Source organism: Diadema setosum, chromosome 4, assembly GCF_964275005.1.
Source record: "Diadema setosum chromosome 4, eeDiaSeto1, whole genome shotgun sequence".
NCBI lineage: Eukaryota > Metazoa > Echinodermata > Echinoidea > Diadematoida > Diadematidae > Diadema > Diadema setosum.
Window position 1 is genome coordinate 34,053,069 of NC_092688.1, and position 25,004 is coordinate 34,078,072.

At 41.6% G+C, this 25,004-nt stretch overlaps 1 protein-coding gene across 1 annotated transcript in view; it reads right to left on the reverse strand.

Moving 5' to 3' along the window:
* Window positions 1-430: 430 nt before the first annotated feature.
* LOC140227171 (phosphatidylinositol 4-kinase alpha-like) overlaps window positions 431-25,004 on the reverse strand; it is a 57,558-nt gene continuing 32,984 nt past the window's right edge. Inside the window, 17 exon segments of the mRNA XM_072307601.1 lie at window positions 431-641; window positions 1,364-1,447; window positions 2,327-2,416; window positions 3,637-3,796; window positions 4,422-4,542; window positions 5,525-5,650; window positions 6,371-6,475; window positions 6,955-7,129; window positions 7,605-7,748; window positions 8,348-8,477; window positions 9,308-9,428; window positions 10,424-10,603; window positions 11,235-11,367; window positions 12,254-12,438; window positions 13,372-13,607; window positions 14,756-14,883; window positions 16,283-16,542. Of these exon segments, the coding sequence (XP_072163702.1) occupies window positions 590-641; window positions 1,364-1,447; window positions 2,327-2,416; window positions 3,637-3,796; window positions 4,422-4,542; window positions 5,525-5,650; window positions 6,371-6,475; window positions 6,955-7,129; window positions 7,605-7,748; window positions 8,348-8,477; window positions 9,308-9,428; window positions 10,424-10,603; window positions 11,235-11,367; window positions 12,254-12,438; window positions 13,372-13,607; window positions 14,756-14,883; window positions 16,283-16,542 (2,430 nt within the window). The 3' untranslated portion in view covers window positions 431-589.

Genomic DNA, 25,004 nt, shown 5'->3' on the forward strand with positions numbered 1-25,004 from the left:
TTATAACAGCATTGTACTATTCTAGGTGGAAAAAAAACCAGCTTTTTCTCTTTTCCTGCAATAGACATGTGTATTAATACAATTTGAGAAAAACACAAGAGAACTCTAGTGGTAAAATAAAATATGCTATAACACACAACACAGTATGTAGTATCACATGAACATCATAGACTCTTAAAACCAAAATTATCCACTCATATTAGTAAACAAATGACCACATATATCAGGAATAAATTCAGAAACACAGAACTGTTAGTTACGTGGCGGTGATCCTTAACTTTGGGGATAAGATCTATGGGGCGCCAAGTGTCGCACAATCAATTTTTAACGAAATAACTAATTTTATAAAGAAATCGACCGTGCAACACTTGGCGCCTCATAGAGCTTATCCTTGAGGTTAAGGATCACCGTCTGAACGTAACTAATAAGATCACATTCTCTTCTCTACGCATTCAATCATATATTTCAATCAAGGACAAAGACCACATAGTCGTCATAAGAGGATGTTCGGGACATGCGGTCGGCTATTGCACTATGCTTGGAAGTTGGTCTCACACTGCTCTCTCTCCTTCTCTCTACCTGTGGTCTCCTAGTATGGGATTTCATTCTGGAAGTACTGGATCATATCATATGTTCTTGTCCTGCGTATTTCAATGAAAAAGAAAGGAAACAAACCAAACAAACGAATAGATTAATAATGGGATTGAAGCATATTGATATGTATACATAACTGCAAATAGAAACTATTAGAACTTTGATCAATATTGTGTGAAGCCATCATGGCAGTTGCACAAATCACTATGCTTAAACCACTTGTTTACTGCTTTGTTCACCGATTGGCACAATTTTCATGGAAACTGATTGCCACTAGATAAAGATTACTTACATATCCCTTTAATAATCCCTATTGTATCATGTAATGCATGGCAAATAAGTCAGCTAAGTGTCTGGGCACATAAAGAGTGACCGTGATACAGGGCGCTGCTCCTACAACGAACACGGTTATAACAAAATTTTGTTCCAACGAAGTAAAAATGTCAGCCCAAAAAGTATTGTCTACACATCTCTATACACTTTATTGTTCAGCTATGACGAAATTCTGACATGACGAAAGAAAACTGCCTGTCCTGAAGACTTTAGAATGGGAGTCGCCTGTTACACATACAGCTGTTTAATCACATTGCAGTGATGCTGTTCACCTTGAATACAAACCAAACTATGCCGGTTGAGGAAAGGGTGAGGGGAGAGGGAACTATTAGTAGTGTGCTAAGAGCACTTTAAGTGAATTGACAAGAAGAGAGCAATGCAATGCAGCCTCAACCATATGGCCGAGGGAAGCAGATGATAGGATGACAAAATGTACCTGACATTCTGGCAGCACTTCTCAATGATGTTGACCATGTAGGTGGCGGCTTCTCTCTCCGTTTGGTTTGGGCTGAAGCGAGCTCTGAAATGGAGGCAGAAAAAAAAGAATCATGATGTACACAAAAAAATCTGACAAAATATTATGATTTACATTGTACATTGTATAATGCGGCATACTTTCATGAAAATCAACAAAACTAATGGCCTTTTTCACATACATACTAATGCACACGACATCAAAGCTGAAAGAACAAAAAAAAAGCTCAATATTATTTTTCATAATGTGTTTTGCAACGGTACAACACAAAAGAGGTATAATAATAATAATAGATGATAATTAAATATTCACACATACATCTGTGCAATGCCATAGTCTCATAAAAGCTAAGCATAGGGCCTACTGTACGTGTAATTGTCACACTGCCCACATTCAGATCTACATAGTCTGGTATGTCATTTTGCACAAAGAAAAGAGACTCAAGGTGTAAAGAATATATTCTGACTACACATAATCCTCTGGAAATCAAACAATTCTAAATCATTACACTCCAACATTGAGTATCATCAATGCATATTCTTACTCACTTCACACACACTTACTTGACTTTAAAAGTTCTCCAGGCTGTTGAAATCAGATACCAGAGAAAGTCAAGGTATCAGAATATCAAAGTTTCAGTCCAAAATATCATATAAATGATATTCATTGCACATTAATTTTGATACACTTGTGCTTCACACCAATATCTCTATGCTTGTTTCTTTCAAGGTATAAGATCTTAAAAATGTTTTTCAGACTGTATTGCTTGCTGACACAGCAAACAAAAATAATTTGGAAACATTGAGTAACCAAGCATCTAGAACAAAATGAAGCCAGTTTGTGACAAAACATTATTAAGTCGCCAAAACTACATCTGTGGCTAGGGCACAAAGTGGTACTATGTCTTGTCTTTTCTTCACTGACCTCAGCAGCTTGAGGGTCTTTCCTTTGAAGCAAGGTAACCCAGTATCCAGCATCAGAGCAACCAGGGACACAATGGCTTCCTGGTACGGCCTAGTAATGGGGAATGAAAATAAAAAGTAGCAGTAAAAGTCTCTGTGACTTCAAGGGCATTAACTACCTCCAAGAAATGTAAAAAGCAATCATCTTTGTGCTCCTTAGAAAAGATCGTGCAGTGATCCATCAATTAACAATCGGGGTTACTAGCTAAAATCTTGATGTTATGAGCCTGCTAAAGTTGATTTCTTGTCAGTTAAATGCATGTCTTTTTTTGTGTGTTTTTGTTCTTGAATTTTTTTTTCTTATAAGCACAGTCAAGTTAAACAATATTCTTTGCCTGAGAGAGGTTCCATACTTGAACAACATGAAATGTTTAAACATGTACATCTCATCACCAAAATGAGCCAAAACACAGCATGGATTAAACACCTCACAATCAATAGTCTTGCATGTTAGTCAAGTGATCTTCAGTATGCCATGTTTATCAAGTATGAAATTCATTAGCTGGATCAGCAAGTGGAAATCAATCAGCAACCTATGATTATAATCATTTCATTTTTTTTCCGTGTGTGTGTTTGTGTATGTGTGTGTGTGTGTGTGCATTTTTTTTGTTTTGTTTTTGTTGTTGCTCTATTTGAGTTGTTTGCTCTAGAGTTAAAGGACAAGTCCACCTTCATATACATAAGGATTGAGTGAATGCAGCATAATTAGTAGAACACATCATTGAAGGTTTGGAGAAAAATGTACAATCCGTTCAAAAGTTATGAATTTTTACAGTATTTACGAGGTCACTGCTGGATGAGTAGACTACTACAGTGTATGATGTCACATGCATAGAATGATATAACAAAAACATACAGAGAATTTCACAAAATTTTATCATTTGAAAAAATTGCACATTTCCTCAACTTGTGACTGTCGTACGTTAAGGATAATATTAAATATATAAAATATAAATATAAATAAATATAAAAGTGAAAATATGTTGAATTTTCATCATATTTTCTTTATATTGTTCTCCACATGTAACAACACAAGGTGTAGTAGTCTTCTCATCCAGCAGTAACTGAGCAGAAAATTCAAAAATTCATAACTTTTGAACAGATTGTTTGATTTTACTCAAATTCTCACTGACGTGTTCTACTAATATTGATGCTTCCACTCAATCCACATACATGTATCTGTGAAGGTGAACTTGTCCTTTCATACCTCGTGAGATTCATGTAGATGGAGTACATTGTAAGTCCCACACCACAATTCCTCTTAAAACTAACCTGACTGCCAGGTAGGCCTGGACGCAGAGCTCCACAAACTTCTTGAAGGGCGCGGCGTTGACGCTGCCCCCCATGATCATCACCATCTCATCGGTAAGTTTGATGTCCGGCTCCCAGCCCAGGTTGCCTCCCGGGGAACTCTCAAACATGAAGCCAAAGTCTACGTTGGCAGATGGTGGAGGAGAAGAACCCAGTTATTGTTGGGGGGAAATATTGATAGCACATCATGCCAGGCACAACCATTTATGACAGTAAAGACAGTAAGGTCAGTAAGAGACATTTTGAAAGCTACCAAGCTTGTCTGGTAGTTTAGAATCCAGAAGTAGAATCTCTGGATAAAATAGAAAGAGAAATTTATGATTCACTTGCCACACCCCACCCCCCCCCCCCAAAAAAAAAAGATAATTACCCAACAACGCCACAAAAATGAATGACGCAAACCAAAATAACACAAAAGATCAATAAAGAGTGACAACATGATATACAAATAAATGTAATTCATCTTTTATTCATTTTTGGTTTAAAAAACAAAAAACAAAAACAAAACAGTAACACCCTGTGGTGACCCATAGCCCCATAAAGGAGATGGACCGCCCTCCCCCCCCCCCCCCCCCCCCAAGCAAGTGCTATACATCGTCTGAAATATACCTACTAGATGTGACAGTATGGCCATAATGGCCACCTTTGCAGTGAAAAACAACATGCACTATCACAAACAACAGCAGAAAACAAATCAGTTGTATACCCTAGGGCAGGGATTCATGCACTCCTCCACTGACACTCACCAATGTGGATGATGTGTCCCACCGAGTCCAGCATGATGTTACCGTTGTGTCTGTCTTTGATCTGCAGCAGGAATCCAATCACGCTGTAGGCCGCCATGCTCTGGATGAAGTTGCGCCGAGCCTGACATACACAGAGCAGGTGATGTAAGCAGGTAGAGTATTAATGACAAATTGATGTGTTTGTTGGATCTGCCAGGTAATTGGGTGGTTTCCAACTGAGTCCATTTGATCAGGTGTCGCAGTTAATCTACTGGTAACTCTTAAAATAAAACTGTTTTGATGAAGATCGCATTTGATTGGGAAGCCGCTGTGTGAATACTTCCCACAACGTCTCATTTCTCTTTTTCATCTTGCATCCTTTAAAATAACTTCATCCTTTTTATCACTTAAATAGGAAAGAGGTGAATAGATTATGATGCAAATTTTGATACAAGTCACAAAAGAATGTCTTTTTAATGTAAGTATTCAGTCTACATTAATTCACCTTGCAATGAATATCATGAAGATTCACACAGTCAGAAAGATAAGGAAAAGATATTCCTGTGAAAACTTAATTAGCTCTCCGTAGAATTGCATACGTCCAAGAATCATATATATTAGAGAGTAATTCAGTGAATCTGGTGCTCACTCTAAAATATTGAATGGTCACATGTGAGACCCGAGACAGAATAAGAAAGCATGAAAACTGTCCCACAGCGTGTGTGTGTGAGAGAGAGATAAATAGATAAATAGAAAGATAAATAGACAGATATATGAATAGGAAGATAGATATAGATAGGTAGATAGACAGAAAGATAGATATAGATACACGTGTAGGTATATAGACAGAAAGATAGATAGATAGGTTTAGATACCCCAGATAGATAGAAAGATAGGTTTTGATACAAAAAGAAAACAGATATAGATAGATAGATACAAGGTTTAGATAAATACATAGATATGTAGATAGACAGATGGATAGATAGATAGATAGATAGATAAATAGATACATAGTAGATAGAGAGATAGATAGAAAGATAGATAGAAAGATAGATAAGAAGATAGATATATAGACAGACAGACAGACAGAGAAAGAGAGCAAGAGTGAGAAACTGAATCCACACCTTTTGGAATGCAGGGGTCGTCTCGTCGCCGTACTTGGTCAGGAAGTATTCGTACATGCCGATGTCCGTCTGTCTGCCAAGCTGGTCACGTGACTTACAGTCTGGCACACACTGGATGACTCCGCACTGATCATGTGACAGACAAATTTTAGAACAATGACTATTAGGGGAATAGGGGTATGGTTATTAAGTTCAATTCAATTCATTTTTTTTTAATCTTATCTTTCAACAAAAACATATACACATAATCAAACATCACTTTCTTTGGTAACAGAAAATAAGGTATTAAAGTAAAACTATGTGAAATGAAAAGAAATAGTGATTGTAAACCAAAAAATTTGATATTAATCAATATTGTTCTGCAAAAAGATTTTTAGCAAAAAACAATACGAGAGTGGCAAAGTGACGACATCTTTGACTCTGAACTTGAATAACATCGCTGGTGTGACAAGACCTTGTATCTCAAATTTTGGTGAAAATGACTTTGTTTTTGGATTAATACTCAGTTAAATGATGTCCTTTCCAAATCCTAGCTATCTTACCCAAAAAATGAAGCCACCATGGCATGTCAAAGGAAAGTCTACCCACTTGATATAGTGCTTTGGCTGCTATGTGTTTTTGCTCTCCTGAACATTTGACATTTTGTAGATACGAGGTCTTGTCGCCCTGGCAACGATAAGCTGTAACTATCAATTTCACCATTCAGTAAAAACACACGACACATTAAAATTCTGTCACTTCATCATTTCATGTTCAATTTTGACAAAAGTTTGACTGTTCTGCTTGTTTTATTTTTACTCTATGATTGAGCTGACTTCAACATGGCGTGGATTTAAGCCAACTCACCCCTGGGGAAGTGGCCACGACTTTGTAGGGAACCAAGTAGAGGTCCAGGCCAACCTGGTGGAAGATGTTCTTGAAGAGTCCAATGACCTGGAGAGCCAACATGTCCTGGATGGTACAAAGAAATTGAAAACAAAAAAACAAACAAAACAAAAACAAATTCATAATTCAGTATCACACACAATTACATTAATGAAGGTGATGTAGATGATGATGATCATCATCATCATCATACTCTCATAATGATAATGCCAATAATGATAAGAGCAATGATGAGAATATGAATATGAATAAGAACAAGAATAAAATATCATAATGATGATAATGATAAAAATTATTTTTAAGTTGATAACCATAATTACCATGAGAAAGAAAAGAAGGAGATCATATTTGACACAACACAAGTGAATACATGACTTGACTAATTGTAACTGCATGAAACAGCTTGACAAATCAGTTAAGCACTAGTGCATATGAAGAGCATGTATACCATACCATAAAGTAAAGCTGGAAAATGACTCTCGCAGTAGGAAGCCTTAGTGAGAGAAGCGACCCAATATTTGACAAGCGTACAATCCAACCATTACCTGTCTGACATCATCGCCGACCTTGAAGATACAGGCCTCCCATATCTGAGTCTTGAGAGAGCCAGCCACGACCTGACCCATGTCTGACCCTAAGCCCTTCAGTCCGAGGTTCTCCAGCTCCTGGACACCGCACTTCTGGACCTTGAACCTGGCCAAGAACGGGGCCTTGGCAGCGCTGGGGGAGCACACAACATAATACAAGTTTGACATCAACAAACCTCAAAGTACTACATTCACAGTATGGTACACACAATAGTCCTGGTGTTCACTGTTTGTGTCATTATATTAAGGGTCATCCAAAACTGGAAATTGATTTGTTCAAAGTTTAGACACGCACAATAATCATTAACACAATTATTCACATTTGACATACATGGAACATAACATAATAAACATGTGAAAGGCTCCTTACGATCCACATTTTCAGAATCTTTCCTTACACATGTATGTTTTCTAATCAGTACCATAAGATGTTCAAAATATAAGATTTCAACATAAACCTTTCCCTGTTAAATGGGATGACAGTGCGCATGACATGTGAAATCAGTTTGAAACAGACAGCAGTTTCCCCAAAGTACAAAGAATCGCTTGTATTTAAAATAAAAAAAATAAATAAAAAGAAAAAACAGGAAAAGAACTATCTACACTACCTCTGCATGGGTGTGCCTGACTTGTAGTCGATTTCCATGACGACCGCTTCTGGGTTGCTGGGAAGATAGCATCCCGGCTGGAGTTTGATTTTGGCCAATTCCCTCAGACATGCAGCTTTCCTCTCATCCCCCTTTGGAAATGGTCTGTTCCACAAAAATAAACAAAGATCCAGAATTAACATGTAAGAAATGTGAATAGATTAATCAACAGTGAAGAAGGCTAGCACAACAAGTCATTACTTTTAGAGGTACTGGTACAGGAAGAGTTTCAATGAGGGCAATTAATCATGGAAGATCCTGCACAATGTTTAAAAATGGAATTTGTAAGTGGACTTGAAAATATCTTGTTGATTGAAGAGTAAAGGAACAGGAATGTGTCTTGTACATGTACTCATACAAATGTCTTTTCTTATGAAAAATTCAGAGCCAGAACTTGAATTGTCAAACTCCAGCAATCAACAGCATATATAACATATTGCTTAATTGCTGACATGTTATGCCATGTCCTTTCCCATATAATTCTACCTAAATTGAAACCAAATCAACCTCAGACACATTCTACATACATGTCTATTACTTGGAGTAAGAAGTGTTGTTTGCAGTTTTGCCCCTGTAGGAAAGGAATTTTTCTCGACATATTTGGATTTAACCTTACAAATGCAGATGAATTAGTGTGTAAACGGATCAAGTCATGTACAGAACAATGTATACATTTGGGCATAAGGATAAAAGGAAGTCTATACCTGATTTCACCAGATATTGCGGTGATCTTCCCAAAGAAGTCAAACTCCCTCTCGTAGAATTCCTTCGCTGGTCCCGACAGGTTGGCAATAATGCCTTCAATCAGGGCTTCCAGGGCATCAGCAAATTCTCCTACAATGGCAGAAGATTACATCATAAGACAACAGATACTTAAGTTACGCAAGCTGTAGACAAATAAATTATCATGCCACGTAACACTTCCACTGACTCTGTCAATAATTTGATTAAGATTTATTACATAGATTCCATTTAGTCATCACACAAGTTGCCTTTAAGCGCCATTGATGATGTTGCTCTCTCATGTTATTGGGTGCTACAGTTGTATGTTTATTAAGTTTGCAAGTCACTTCTTGTAATGAAATTCTTGGAGAACTGCAGTAGAATTGTGTAGTTGTGTCCTGCTGAACTGGGGAAGGATAAAAGATTATTTACCAAATTTGAATGTATTTTAGAGTCTTGGACACACAAATAGAACTAGAACATGAACATGAAGAGACCACAACATTGCCATGTGCACAAAAAGAGGTCATGACCTTATTATGTGAACATACCGACGTCATGACCACTTCACATGAACCTGGGGGGTGTTTCATGAGGCAACTTGTCGGTGATTTTCACCGACAAATTTGCTATCAGCCAATCAGACGCAAGGATTTCAGTAGCTTTTAACAGTTGTCGGTGTAAATCACTGACAAAAAGTTTCATGAAACGGTCCCCTGAAGGAAGCATGACCTTGCCATGTGAACATCAAGAAGTTACAACCTTATCACATGATCACAATGAGGTCATGATCTCTTCACATGAACCTGAAGGAGTCATGATCATACAATGTGAACATGAAGAGGTCATGACCTTATCATGTGAGCATACTCAGGTCGTGAACTCTTCACATGAACCTGAAGGGGTCATGCCCTTTGGTCACATGACAATCCGTGTCTCACCGTCTCTCTCCTTGCCCTCCTCATCCTTGAAGATGTTTGTCTTCATGTTCCAGATGAGCTGATGGGCCAGCAGCTGGGACTTCTTGGCCAGGACCAGGATCAGCTCAGTCACAAAGCCAAACTTGAATTGGGGAGAAAGAAGGGGGAAACATTCACATCACATCTCATACAGTGGCTCCCCTTTTGAAATGCATCTCACTCTTGACTGACATCAAATTACATCAAGTTCAAGATTTACATTATAAAATCAAGCACTTGGGAATAGATTTGCTGTGTTTTCAAAGTGAGAAAATTTGAAAAAAATGTTACGTAATGCAAGCTTAACAGTTGAATGTACATTGTAGCTGCTACAGCTTGATTGTGCTATCAAACATACATCAATAAGAATTTGGCAGGATTTATGGTGACCCTCTGATAATGTCAAGTTGGTCAAAGATTTGAATGTCAAAGAATTCTCTCCTCTTCAACATAGTGCTCTTACTATTGCCACAAGCAACAGTCGCTAAAAAGATTAATGTACTATACATATAATATCATAGGCCATCGCTGTGATGCTCTCCACAAATCAAAACACACACAGCCTTGTGTATGGTAACATTGAACGTACGAGATGCCATACTTTGAAATATCTCTAGCTGTTTAATATGTACATCTCCCTCCTTCCATGAACAGCATCTTCATATTGATGAGAAACAGGGGAAAGCTCCAAGCATACATGTAACACCGTAAAAATGGAAATTTTCATGCATTTTGTGCAGCACAAAACTAGCATGAAAAAAAAAAAACTGCCCATTTTTTGCCTAAAAAAATATATTTTTTTTTAAAGCTTTTTGTGATCTAACAGTAGGAATATTGCATAGGAGAATAACTATAACTGAACTGTTATTTGTAGCTGTCTTCACATTTGCTAGTCCCATGAATTTGCTGTTGTACGGCAGACCAGTTAACCTTTTTACTATCGTAGTATGTGCAGCCAAAGCCCTTACGCACCATGACCGTCCAAGAACTGACAAATACACAAAATTTATCCTACCTGTCTGAGCACAAGAGAATAACTTCACACTAAAAATATCCACTTTTAAAGTCACTAGACTGAGAGGGATACGGTGTACTCACAGTGTCATATCTGACTGCCTGCACCAGCTGGGGGACATAGAACAGGAGGGCCTCCGGGGGGTAGTCCTGCAGCACCCTGGTGGCATACTGGGCGGTCAAGGGGTGCGGCAGGTACTGCTGGGAGAAATAGGACAGGGCGGTGACAGGCGGGACTGGGGCCCAGCAGAGAATGTGACTCAGCTGCAAGGGGGAAGAAAGAGAACAAAAGATCACCATAAGGAGGGTATGCAAACTTTCCTTTATCTGTACCTTCCATTTGCAAAGTACAACCTACACATTTCAGATTGATGTAATTCTTCACAAGAGTTATAGAAAAGTGGACACATCACTACCACATGAATCTATGAAAAAAAAAAAAATTATAAGACCACATGTAGTTTGTATGCATATTTCTTCCACTAAAATGTGATGACACTGTTTTCCTATTTGAGGTGGCTTTTTTTTTTTTAAACACCACTCTTCACTTGGGATTGAAAGCCTTATACTTTTGAAGCAGAACCTGATGTAGGGAAGGGAGATAAAAGTAACCATGACACAGAGATGCATGTACCTAGCAAAATTTCAAGCAATTTGTGAATACCTCCTTTCATAATACTCATTCTCATATAAATTTGGTTCATATGGATTTTATAGCATAATAGTATCTCCTAGCCAGCACAGTGTCAGAAGGAATCCCTGTTGACACATATTTTGACGCCTTCTACAGAAATTACTTTCTGGAAGTGATATATTCTTGAAATATTCTGTAGGCTTACAAAGGGCAAAGGGTTGTACACAGCACTATTCCCCAGAGGTTAAAGTTCAACTATACCTCGGCAACATCAGCATCTACACTGTGCTCCGTGACCAGGAAGTGAATGGCGCTGGGGAGGTCGCTGACCGCCATCGGGTTGAGGCGAACCATGCGGGTCACTTCTTTGACCAGACTCTCCGACGCCCTGAACCTACAGCACCATGATGCGAGAAAGAAACAAATGAGGATATTGTAGTTGAGGCGACAATAGGTAGCGCTCACACAATACAACCGGCTGTTTTTAAATGGCAGCCAGAGAACACCGCCAATTATAGATCTGCTGCAAAAGATTAAAGGCACATGAACCCGGTGATTTAGTCGAATGCGTAGGCGGGCGCACAGCGCAAGTTTCCTACAGAGACCTGCGCCTTCGACTCCTCTTTAGCGCTTATGCTATGACCCACTTCCATGAGACCAAAGAAGTCCGATCCACTGTAGTCAGTGGTCCGATCACAGTTCGGCTCATGATTCGGCTGAGGGGGATGACAATGACAGCTTTAGCAAATTTCTTTTCTGACATCATACTAAGAAGCACATAAGCACACACTCTGGCATCACACAGACATTTAGGTTTTGCAATTCTCAGTACTGCCAATACCTATTTAGTAGGTGCTGTGCACAGAGCAGCATTTTAGATGCATTATGGGATAGCTAAGGGAATAAACTTGCCCCTGTTTTGGCTGCATATAAACTCAAGTCATGTGCAGTCTTTATCCAGGGGTATCTTTTTGGTTGAAAATTTCTTCACTTTCCATCATGTGACCAGTACATCAGTAAAATGTTGAAAATTTTAAACTCTTACTCGGTTGAATTCTAAGTGAAAAAAAAAAGCAGCAACGAACAAAAATTGCATTGAATTGCAAGGGAACTAAGACACGTGCAAGACAACCAGAAGCAACAATGGCATTGAGGAATCCAACAGGGCATCTGTGACAGGGCTTTTTCGCATGCACAGAAGTTTTCTTCGCATTGGCGATGCCAAGAATTGTGTGCCATGGGCCTGAAGCTACGTGTACGGGGACCCCCTTCAAAGTCACCTGACAGGCAGCTGGCAGGCGAGATGAGGTGAGACCTCCCAGGCCAGATGGGCAAAGTCCCGCCAGTTGCGCTCGTTGGTGGTCTGCTGCACCCTCCAGTTGGCGACCAGGTCCTCCCCGGGGAGTCTGGCCTCGGGATTGTCCAGCGGGTGGCACCAGCAGCACAGCCGCTCAATCTCATTCACCTGGGCAGTGGGGTAGCATGTCAAATGGTGGTGGTAGTGGTGGGGGGGGGGTGGTGGGTAGAGGAGGAGGAGGAGGAGGAGAAGGAAAGGGGAGAAGTTTGGAGGTGGAAAAGAAGATGGAGAAGGAGAGAGTGGGAGGAGTTTGAGCAAGGGAGGATTGGAGAGAGGAGTCAGGAAAGGACAAACAAAATGAGAAGAAAAAGAGGAATATGGATGGGAGAAAGGAGGAAGAAGAAGAAGGAGAAAAGGAAAATGAGAAGAGGGACAGGGGTGAGGAAGAGAAGGAGGAGAAGGGAGAACTTTACAGTACAAAAGCTGTCTTCACTGTCATTTCATTATTCACTGCTTTCTCTATAAGCAGACATTAAAAGTGGTGGTATGGCAAAGACCATATAATCCCACATAGATCAAATTTGAGAACAGTTGAATTACTGAGATTTACTCCCCTTCTCCAGAATGCCGTTCTTCTAAGTCTACCAACAACACCTGAGCCCTTTTAGCATACATTGCTTTCAGTAGGTTTTCATCAATCTATTACATTGTTTGCCATTTTGTAGAATGATATTGCATATAAAGGAATTTTGATAATCAAACCTTTGGAACAACTTTCAGTCAGTTTTCTCTTGCAGAGAGAGAAAAAAATATTTAAAATTCTTTGAATTTTCTTTTCCATCAAACTTTTCCATCAAACTCACTGCCTTATACAGTGCACTCCCTTTATAACGAAAACAGTTATAATGAAATTCCAGTTACAACAAAGTAAAAATTCAGGCCAAAACATTATCTGCTCTATGTTTTTTCTTGTTTTCTTGTTTGGTTATAATGAAATTTTGATATACCAAAAGCAAACTGCCAGTTCCCGAGGACTTCATTATAACGAAAGTCCACTGTACTCTCAGAATATCCACAACAAAGTTGTCCCCTGTACCTTACCAGTAGATGTAATATGAGATTCCTTCTCTTCATGTATTCTTTGGCATACTTGGCTCCAACTTCGCCGCTCTTATGGGTCACCGATGACCGCTTGGACACCACCGACATGTTGCTCGTCAGCGGCATGGTGTTCATCCAGCCTTGAGGGCGCCCCGTCATGGGCCGCGCGCTGAGGTACTCGTTGCTGGCGCGGAGGTCGGCCGGCACCACGCCCAGGGTGTGCTGATCTTCGGCTTCTGTTTGTGATGATATGGATGCAAAGATCGTTCCATCAGAATCAACTTAAATGTTGAACTCCCTTGTTAACGGAATGGATCATTTCCACAGGCGTAAGAAGCCAATTGTTGTTTCATTTTGCGTATGAGGTTAGAAGGGTCATTTGTACCAATAGGCATGCAGGTTATAAAATTCACTGAGTTAAGCATTTGTGATGTAATAAATATTCATGTAATCATTATGAATAGTGTTTGCCAGCACATCCACCTGACAGCAACAAAGTGCTTTTCCATTTCTACTTTGTTTCTGTTTTTAATTTTAATTTTGTTTCTCTGTTATTACCTATGCCAAGGGAGGAGGTTATGTTTTCATTACCGTTTGTTGGTTGTCCATATCGTCGCTGGGGCGACAAGACCTCGTATCTCAAAAATGTCAAATGTTCAGGAGAGCCAAAAAACATGGCGGCCAAAGCACTATACTGAATGGGATAGCCGTTCCTTTGACATGCCGTGGTGGCTTCATTTTTGGGGTAAGACAGCTGGGATTTGGACAGGACATCACTTAACCGATTATTTGACCACTAATTCAAAAAAGTCATTTTCGCCAAAATTTGAGATACAAGGTCTTGTCACCCCAGCGGCGATATGCAAAATAACTCAAAAAGTTGTGAACAGATTTAGATGAAACTTGCAGGAAAGACTGAGAATGACACAAGGAACATATGATTAAATTTTGGTAGTGATCGGGAAATTTTTATGGATTTTATGAAGGATTTTCGATATTTTGGCAGGTAGGGTCAATGCACTTGGGAGTTCAAGCTGCGCATTTTTGAGGTTTTCATACGCGCACTAAAGTGCGTACTCTAGCTTCTAATAAGGCGAGGCGTGCTGCGCAATTGGAAATTGATGATTTAATAAAAGGCTTCTATATTGGGAAATCAGGCAACTTTCAGCACACACTACACGTATGGGTAGAAATGGGTAGAAATCACTGATTCCTATGCAAGAACAAGATCATTGGCTGAGATTAGCTACTTGGCAGAGGTCTGCGCTCTCAGAGTGCTTCTCTAATGGGGTATTGAAATTGTTATGTAACTTTACATGTAAAAATGTTTGAGATACCGAATAGATAACACGACTATGATAATGATGAAAGAAGGTTTTCTGACCTTGCACCACTGCTGTGGTTGCCTTGAGGTACTTCTTCTCAGCCAACATGGCGTGGAAGAACCTGATCAGGATTCCGATGTCCTCGCGCAGCTCGCTCATGGACTGTGTCGGGCACATGGGAGCCACACTGCAAACAACAACACCAGCTGATTCAGGTACCACATTTCACGAAGGCAATACAGTCAAACCTCAGCTATCCGGCCATGTCCAGACCGCCTCCCATTCAGATTAGTCATATGGCTGGATAGGTGAGATATGCTCAATCACAACACCATTAACTCTTTATTTGCCATGGTGGAAACCCCCTGTGTGCCACGTTATTCTGGGACACGAAGGTAGTCATGCTTTGATAAAGAATAATGTTTTTCCAACCTATGTAACTTCTACAAATTTCTGTTAAGCTGGATATAATAGTGAGCAAAGTTGAAGAGGAATGCCAAGCTTTGCCTTGATATAAAGTGTATGACAAATCTATTTCTATTTATTTTTTTAATGACCAGTTGCTACATTACTGTAAAGGCATGACTTTTGCACATGAAACCGTGAGAGAAACTTAGAATTTACATGCATATTTAGTAGGGAACACCGCTTGATAGTCAATCACCACATAGAATGCAAGCTGTATGTAAAAGGAACAAAAGCGCGAGAAAAGCTTTCATTGTACCACGGGATTAGGCGATTTATCGATCGGTTTAAGCGGATTAGTGAGTTTGAGCAGAATATGCGAAGTTGGCACGCCGTCGACTGAGTAGGACGTGCGAACATGGCACATAAAGAGTTAAAGCAAGTTGTGATGGGATATGTGAGAATTGTCATTAATTGACTATTTGCTTTGATGATTTGCATGATATTTGCTTTTAGATATGAAATGAAACATGAGGGCAAGTGCACCATCCTCTCGATCTCTGTTCCTTCTAGCAACAGTATTTCACACTGAAAATGCAAAGACACTCATGTGCCAATCTATGTCTGGATAATGGACGAGGTCCCAATGATGTCATCAAGCCATGCCGAGGAGCAAAAACTGCATATGGAGGTCCCCATACGCATGGGCAAGCGTGTCAGTGTTACATCCCGCATACCATGATGTGCAGGCAAGTATGCGTTACGCGTACCACATGCTAGAGCTATGCACTTGATACACACAAGATTTATTTTTGCCCCTCAGGCAATGCGCCAGTTGACGTCACGGAACCTCATAGATAGAGACATCTGCTTTAAAGCTACTTATTTTGGTACTAAAAAAACTCACGTTACATTGACTGGCTTCACTGACAATAGATTACCAGAACATGGGACAGTCCTAGCAAAGTGTGCATCTTCTTGTGTCTCTCCAAAATCTATAATGAGGCATTATTGATTATCATAATAGACAACTGTCACTATTGGCAGCATTGTCTCAAGTCTTAAGAACAGATGGATTGAGTACTTATAGAACAACCAGGATATAAAGGGACATAATCACTCTAAATAATATTGCGGTAAACTGCCATTAAGCATGGACAATTGGAGTACGCTTGGCTCACCTGAAGAAATCAAAAGCAGCTGAGTAGATCCTCTCCCTCAGGACATTCTTCCCCGTACTGCTGGGCAGGATATCCCCCTGCAGGAGGGACAGCCCCATGCAGAGCAGCCGGAATCGGGGGCCCATGGCGGCGATGTGCCGCGAGAGGGCGCCCTTCATCTGGCCCACCTGCATCGGCAGCGAGCGGTGGAGGATGGAGACGAAGATCTCCACCACGTTGATGCTGCTATACTTGATGCTCTCCAGGCGCTGGTAGAGGAACTGTGGATGAGCATATGGTATACTTTGTTAGCATTTCTAACAAACCCTATCCATGGGCCATACATCTTGACAACTGATCTTTGTCTGCATACATGTAAATGATATGTGGTCAGATAATAATGTCACATTGTTATGTGTTTCATGACATTATCTTTTACTTTATAAAGAGTAATGTTAATACAGGTCTACTTCAAAATCAGCCATGTAATTCGCACTAAATTGTCTGAACATGAAAGTTCATGTCATTTTGAAGCCCTCTGAAGTGAAGCAAAAAGTGAGCAGTGCTCAGCACTAACTTCCAACATGAAAACATGTCATGGGGAACATGGTTTGAACTCATCAGAGTCACAAGCAATGCCATCGGAAACTAACCTGTCAAATGCGGCAAAATGACTTAACTGTGTAAAAGAAAACTTATAAAATTCTCGAAATCCGACTGTGCACTCATAGTAAATATAACAGCAGGTTGACTCAAGGTCAGCAGAGGAGAGGAAAGGAGTGGTCATTTAATGACCTACATGTATATTTGTAGAACCCACAGGAAAATATGCCCTCCCCCCATTTTTTGTTATATAAGCTATGTCCTATGTGAAACATATAACCCCTCTGTGAGAGATCTTCTCTCACCCCTACACAAGAGTGGAAGAGTCGAGAACAAAGGAGAGGGTAACATGTGGCCAAAGCAGCATCAGCTAACCCATCACTTTTTGATTGCTGCTTGTGCCCATACAACCCACTAAGACGTGTCTCCTCCCTTCTTCTTTTGTCAAGGTAAGAAACTTCTTGATACACCATATTCAATTATATTTCTACTTGTATGTATGATATACTGTATATAGTCAGTGGTGAAAGATGTGAGTTATAAGTGTGATTGTGTCAATTTGTAATAATGAATTACAGCTTGAATGACGGGCGATATAATCAAGTTAGAGAACTTATGTAAGAGAGATTTTGGGTGTGTTAATACATGGTAACTTGTTCTGAGTATGTCTCTTCTTACTCCATCCATCTTCATTATAAGTGATTCCTAAAGTATCTAAATGAGGGAAATATCTCAAACAAGGTATATCAAAAAAGGAAGAGTTGTTGGTATCAATATTTGCAGAAGAATACACAGGACTATAATATGTGCATTCTAGTGATATGTTTCATATCGGATTCACCTATGTATTTATATATTCTGTACATAACCATGTATATAAATATTTATCCATGTTCCTGTTAGTTTGGAGACCAATATATGTAGTTGCTGGAGTTAGTACAGCAATAGAGTTAACATAGGGTGGGGAATAGCTATGAGACAAAGATGTTAACGTGTTTGGTGTATACTGTGGGAACAGGCCAAGGGAGTTATATAGCAAAGGAAGTGGAAACAAAAGCCTGATTCAGATTAATCTGTTTGCCTGCTCCCCCTGCACCACCTTCCATTCACTACCCAGTAGATGAGAACAAAGCCAGCAAAGTGTGTGTGTGCAACAGGGTAGAGTGAGGGCAGAAATTAGTACCTTAATACCCCTACCCCTTGCATTCAGCATCTTGGGTCTGTGTAGACACATCTGCTAAGACAAAACAAAGGTAGCAGCATGCTCCTCACAGGGGAGGCACACTTAATGTAAGGTGTGAATTAGGTGTTCTTTATAGTGGATGCTGTCCAGCTAGAATAAAGGGATAAGCTGGGGCTGATAGAAACTCTGGCAGAGCTTGTCTCCAGCCACAAGCTAGTCTCACAAACTAGACCCATTAAGATTGTTCAGTAATATGATATATAATTTGTATGTTGTACTTGTCTCTAACATAATTATTTGGATGCGTGATTGGAATGAAGGAGCATTCTTCAATATAGTTGAAGTAGAATAAATATATACCTGTACATATAGTGTAGTAAACCTTGTGTGAATGAGAATAGAGAAGTTTATGGACACAGGGTCTGAAACATACACTATTCAGTACTGTACCAAGGAATGAGGTAAACCTGCTGGTACAAAGTTTACAAACAAATTCTTTGTCTTTGAACTTGCTGCAGAAGATTACAGTTTTCCGTGCTTTTCTCACTTGTGTGGTTCCTCATTTTTCAAGGAAACTGCACATCCCTTGTAGAGCATTAAATGAAATCAGATTGAGTGTAGCTATGTTGATATCTCATGTCCAGTGCCTTACATGAATATGCGAAAGAAGGTATAATTTCAGTTTCATTTCCATTTTATTTCCTGTCCATTTACAATTTATACCATTCTACTCACAGAACAGAGTGCTAGAAGATGTGTTGGGTGAAGTTGTTGTTGGTATGATTGTTTAGTAGCATTTTTAGTAGCATTGCACATTATTTACTAGATTACTAGATTTATTAACAGAATATGGTTATTTTTAAAAGAGAAGTTGTTTGATAAATCCTGATGAATATTCTGTCGGTTCATAGTTAAAGTATCTATTAACTCTGTTGATTGTTAATGAGTTAATGAGTTAGAGTAATATCGAAACTGTTTCATGCATAATTTGCAACATCATAATTAAGTTTGTATATAATATAATATATAGTTTGTTAGACTATTATTGGGAGTGACAGGTTAAAAGATTATTGCATTGATATGTTTTACATTTATTTGGATTAGAATAGATCAAAGTGTTATTGCAGAAGAACAGTAATGTTAATTCATTTTATTAATTAGTTAGTTATCAGTTATGTTGTGTTTTGATTGATTAGTTTTATTATAGAAGACCACACATACACAGGGTAGTATATATAACAGTGAAAATGAAGAATTATTATAAGAGTTGGCATCATGTTACTACGAGCTGATGCTCGATCCATGTGATAACTATAACAGTGTGTGAGAAAGAGTTATCAAACGGATAACAGTGAATGATTATGAATAAATGATCACTTTTTGATTGCTGCTTGTGCCCATACAACCCACTAAGACGTGTCTCCTCCCTTCTTCTTTTGTCAAGTTTGATTGAGTATCACAGCCCACCCGGCCGCCCCTCGGCGCGGGTGCTACATTTGGCGACCCTGCCAGGACGTCGCCTGCCACAGAGCTAGAAGGGCAGATGTGACGTCCCAGGACTGACTGAACCTGTAGACCGTCCCTGACCAGGTACCTGTTTGAGACACCAGCATTCAACATGATCCTAGAAAGCATCAGCCAGACAGTGCAGGAAGGCCTCCATGGACTGACCGTGGACCAGCTCCTTCTACTGGGCGAGAAGATGCAGATCCCCACGACAGATATGGAAAAGGTAAGGGGGAAAGGTAAGATGGGCTATGTTCGGTTTTTTGTTGGGTACTTGGCCAGGGAGGAGGTAGAGGAGATGGAGGACGGTGGACTCGAGTATCTGCGCCAGGTCGGAGCCAACATCAAAGAGATAGCAGGAGAGGAAACTAAGGAGGAGCCTGCACAACCGCCTGGAAGTAAAACACCGCTGATCGACAGTCCTACTGTTCCCCATCCAGCCCCACAGATGACGGAAAGTATTAGTCTCTCTAACCTACAGGGGCTCATAAAGAAGGAGTTCCGTGTGATAGGGCAGATCGGTGAGCCTACACAGAAAGATAAAATAACTTTTGCAAACCTCAACAGGCAGCTTGAGATGGCGCAGAGCAAGGGATACCCAGAGGCTGAGATCGTCGAGGGTGTCCTTCGTGCTATCAGCCCGGGGATGAGGTTACGGAGTTATCTAGAGAGCAAAGCTGATCTCACCCTATCTACATTGCGGGACATTCTAAAGGCCCACTTCAGGGAAGGCGATGCTACCACTTGGTACAAAGAACTGTCTGCGGCAGCCCAGGGAGGGAACGAAACAGCCCACGACTTCCTCCTTCGGATGCTGGACTTGCGGCAAAAGGTCTTGCAAGCCTCGGAGAAAGCAGGTACAAATCTGCGGTACGACCCAGCTCTTGTACAGCAAATGTTCTTGCATTCTCTGACGACAGGATTTCAGAACGATAATATCAGGATGGACATGCGACCACTCCTAAGCGATCCTGGAGTGTCGGATGAGACTTTGTTTCGACATCTTCAAGCCTCAGAAATGAATGAGACTGAAAGACGAGGTAAACAAAAGACAACAAAGGCGAAAATAAACAAGGTAGAGCCGGAGGTGAGCAGTCTTCAGAAACAGCTGCAGGACATTCGAGCTGAGTTAGCAAGCCTGAAGGCTGGCAGCCAAAACCGCCCGACAGCTCAGCAGAATAGACCACCAACCCGAGGAAGAAGGCCTGACTGGGGATGCCATGCGTGTCGACAGCAGGGCAAGGGTGCAGAGTGTGCCCATTGTTTCCATTGTGGCAGTGGAGACCATTTTCTTCGGGGCTGCAGAGCGCGGTACCAGACGGGAAACGCGACAGGGTTGCCAAGGAGGGACGACCAGCAACCTTTGGCGAACCAAAGTCCCAACCCGCACGCACAGTAAGGAGAAACCCTCGCAAGGAAACACAAACACCCCAGCCAATCCACAACAAGAATAAACCCAACAATCCCAAGTCATCGCTAGCAGAGAGAAATTCATCTACTTTCAAGTATCCCCATGTAGGAGTTGGCCTGATTGGAAGACACTATAGGAGACTAGTAAATCTCATCGGAGAAAAGTGCATGGTGAGATGTCGAGTCAATGGTGTGTCGACCAGTGCTCTTTGGGACACCGGAGCCCAGGTGTCTATTGTCTCCCGTGCATGGAAGGACAGGAATCTACCAGACGAGGTCATCCATCCCATTGCTGAATTGATGGAAGGGCAGAATTTGCAGCTCAAGGCAGCAAATGGCCAAGAAATCCCCTTCCTGGGATGGATGAAAGTCAGCTTTTCACTGGAAGACAAAGAGAAGGCTCCTGTCATTGATATTCCAATATTGGTTACGCAAGACCCTCTCAGTGAGCCAATTATTGGATTCAATGTAATCAGTGAGATGGTACGACAACCCCCCTACATCGACACCAAGCAGGGAACCGACACTTTCCATGATGCTTTTGACTCCAGCCCAGCCATCGTCGACTCGGTTGTAAGTCTACTACAAAGTGTAGAAGAAGACGATGAACTGGGTGTGGTGAAACATCCTAAGGGCTTCACAACAATCCCTAAGCAAGCTTCAATATTGATGACCTGCAGAGTGAGAGCTGCGATACCCATCCAATCCCCAACTGAGGTGCATTTTCAGCCCGACTACTGTGAGCTCCCTGATGGACTGTCTCTAGGTGAAGGGTTGGTCTGCCTCAAACCTGGATCAAGCTGCAAGGTGGAGATATTGGTCACAAATACAACAAAGCATGACATCACAGTCCATGGCCCAACGATTGTGGGACGGGTGCAGAGAGCGGCTGCCATCATACCAGGTCACGTCATGACTCCCCATGAGCTGCCAGAGGTAAAGGTCGCCACGGTTACACCCGATACCCCCGCCCATGATGATTTCATCCCTGATGTGGATCTCTCTAATCTTGCTCCAGAGCAACAAGAAAAGGTGAAAAGGGTTTTAAGACAAGAAAGGGACGCATTTGCAAGGAATGACGATGACATCGGACGCATTGAAGACCTGCAAATGCACATCAATCTGACTGATCATTCTCCAGTTCAACGCACCTACATGTCTATCCCGCGACCACTTTACCAAGAGGTCCGAAATTACATCGAAGATCTGATTAGCCGTGGGTTTGTTGAAAAGTCTACATCCCCTTATTCATCTCCGGTAGTCTGTGTTAGGAAGAAGGATGGCGGCCTACGTCTGTGCATCGACTACCGGGAGTTGAACAAGAAGACCATCTGCGACCGCCAACCCATACCCCGCATCCAAGATGTCCTCGATGGGCTTGGAGGAAGCCAATGGTTCACAACACTTGACCAGGGCAAGGCCTATCACCAGGGGTACATGGACAAGGATAGCCAACCGATGACTGCGTTTGTCACCCCCTGGGGCTTATACCAATGGGTACGTATTCCGTTTGGTTTGAAGAATGCCCCAGCGGTATATCAACGCCACATGGAACGGACCTTGGATGGCCTGACTCACAAGTTCTGTGTTGTGTACTTGGACGACATTCTAGTATACAGCCAAAACTTTGATGACCATCTCAACCACATTCAACAGGTCTTGCAGAGGATGAAGCAGCAAGGAATCAAGTTGAAACCAGCGAAATGTATGCTGTTTCAGAAAGAAGTAAAGTACCTGGGCCGGATCGTCTCCAACAAGGGACATCGACCAGATCCGAAGGATACAGCAGCACTACAGTCCTTGAGAAATAAGCGCCCAAAGAACGTAGGTGGTGTGAGACAAGTGCTTGGTCTTGTTGGATATTACCGCAGGTACATCGTGGACTTCTCCCGAAAAGCTAAACCCCTCTATGACCTGTTGAAGGGACCACCACACCAAGATCCAAAAGTAGACAAAAAGACAAGCAACCCAAGAAATAGGAAAACAAAAATAAAGAAACATGTAGTCCCATCCAGTCAGCCCATCACATGGACAAATGAACATCAAATAATACTGGAAAATCTCATTGACCAGCTAACATCACCTCCAATCATGGCATACCCGGATTTTGAAAAACCATTTGCACTCTTCACAGACGCGTCACAGGAAGGACTGGGTGCGATTCTGACTCAGGAAAAAGATGGGAAGATTTGTGTGATTGGTTATGGTTCCCGGACACTGACTCCCGCTGAAAAGAACTATCACCTGCATTCAGGCAAGTTAGAATTTCTAGCTCTGAAATGGGCAGTGACGGAACATTTCCGGGATTATTTGTTTTATGCCCCTAGCTTTACCATCTTCACAGACAACAACCCCCTGACTTACATCATGACTACGGCAAGGCTAAACGCAACTGGACAGAGGTGGGTCTCAGAACTGGCTGATTTCAACTTTTCAGTGAAATATCTCCCTGGAAAGAAGAACCAAGTGGCAGATACGCTTTCTAGGTTGCCAGTGGACTTGGCAGAATACCAGCAGATGTGCACGAAGGAGGTCTCCCCAGACACAGTTACAGCAATGTACGCTGCAGTGCAACAACAAGGGACTGAGGCAGTTTTCGTCCACGCCCTGTCCACTGACATTGCAAGAGAGAGCGAAGCAGGAAGTCCCGAGACACCACCAATCTTGACCAGCGAAACAATTCGAACCGCACAAGAACAAGACCCAGCAATCAGACCAGTCCTACAAGCCAAACTTCAAGACAAGTTCCCAAGCCGAGAAGCCCAGAAAGACATGCATCCCTGCTCTCGACGTCTGTTGCATGAATGGAAACAGTTGCATGTTGGTGAAGATGGCGTCCTAGTTCGAAAAACTGCCAACCGCTGTCAAATGCTACTACCCAAGTGTTACCACCAACTAGTTCTACAACAACTTCATGACAACATGGGGCACCAAGGCGCAGACCGTGTACTCTCTCTCCTCAGGGATCGGTTTTACTGGTCTCATATGCAACGAGACGTTGAGCAGTACATAGGACGCACATGTTCATGCATCAAAGACAAGAAACCAGTAAGGAAAACGAAGGCACCACTCAACCCGATCATTGCATCTCAGCCTTTTGAACTGGTGTCTTTAGATTTCCTTCATCTAGAGAAGAGTGTCGGCGGACAGGAGTACATACTGGTCATTGTAGATCACTATACTAGATTTGCACAGGCTTACGCAACCTCCAACAAGAGCGCAAAGACTGCAGCTGACAAGTTTTTCAATGACTTTGTACTACGGTTTGGCCTTCCAAAGCGAATACACCACGACCAAGGGAGGGAGTTTGAGAATAAGTTTTTCTCACAACTCTGCCGTCTGACTGGAATTTCAAGATCCCACACAACGCCGTACCATCCCGAGGGGAATGGGAAAGTCGAGAGGATGAACAGGACACTACTTGGAATGCTCCGCACACTACCAACCACAGAGAAGGCCAGGTGGAAAGAGCATCTCAACAAAGTGGTCCACGCGTACAACTGTACCCGGCACTCCTCCACAGGGTATTCCCCATTTTTTCTCCTGTATGGCAGAACGCCCCGTCTTCCAGTCGATTTGGCATTTGGTCTGAAAACTGCAGAGGACTCAGGCACCCCAAAGGACTATGACGGCTACGTAGAGAAGTGGAAAGGTCAAATGGAGGAGGCATACAAGATGGCTTCCCAGCGAATGACAACATCAGCTAGACACAATAAACAGCTCTATGACAAGAACATCTACAGTCCAATCCTCTCTCCAGGTGACAGAGTATTGGTCAAGAATTTGGCTCCTACAAGTGGTCCTGGAAAGCTCCGCGGATACTGGGAGGACACGGTGTACAGGGTTGTCGCTCAGAAGGAGGAAATGCCAGTGTACGAGATTGCGCCAGAGAGTGGTAAAGGGCGAACTCGAGTCCTACACAGGAATCACCTTCTTCCGTGTGACTACCTTGAAAAAGAGTCACCAGTCATGCCGAAACACATACCCCAAAGACCTGAAACTCGTTCCTCAGCAAGCCGGCCTCCGAAGAGAAGACAGTCG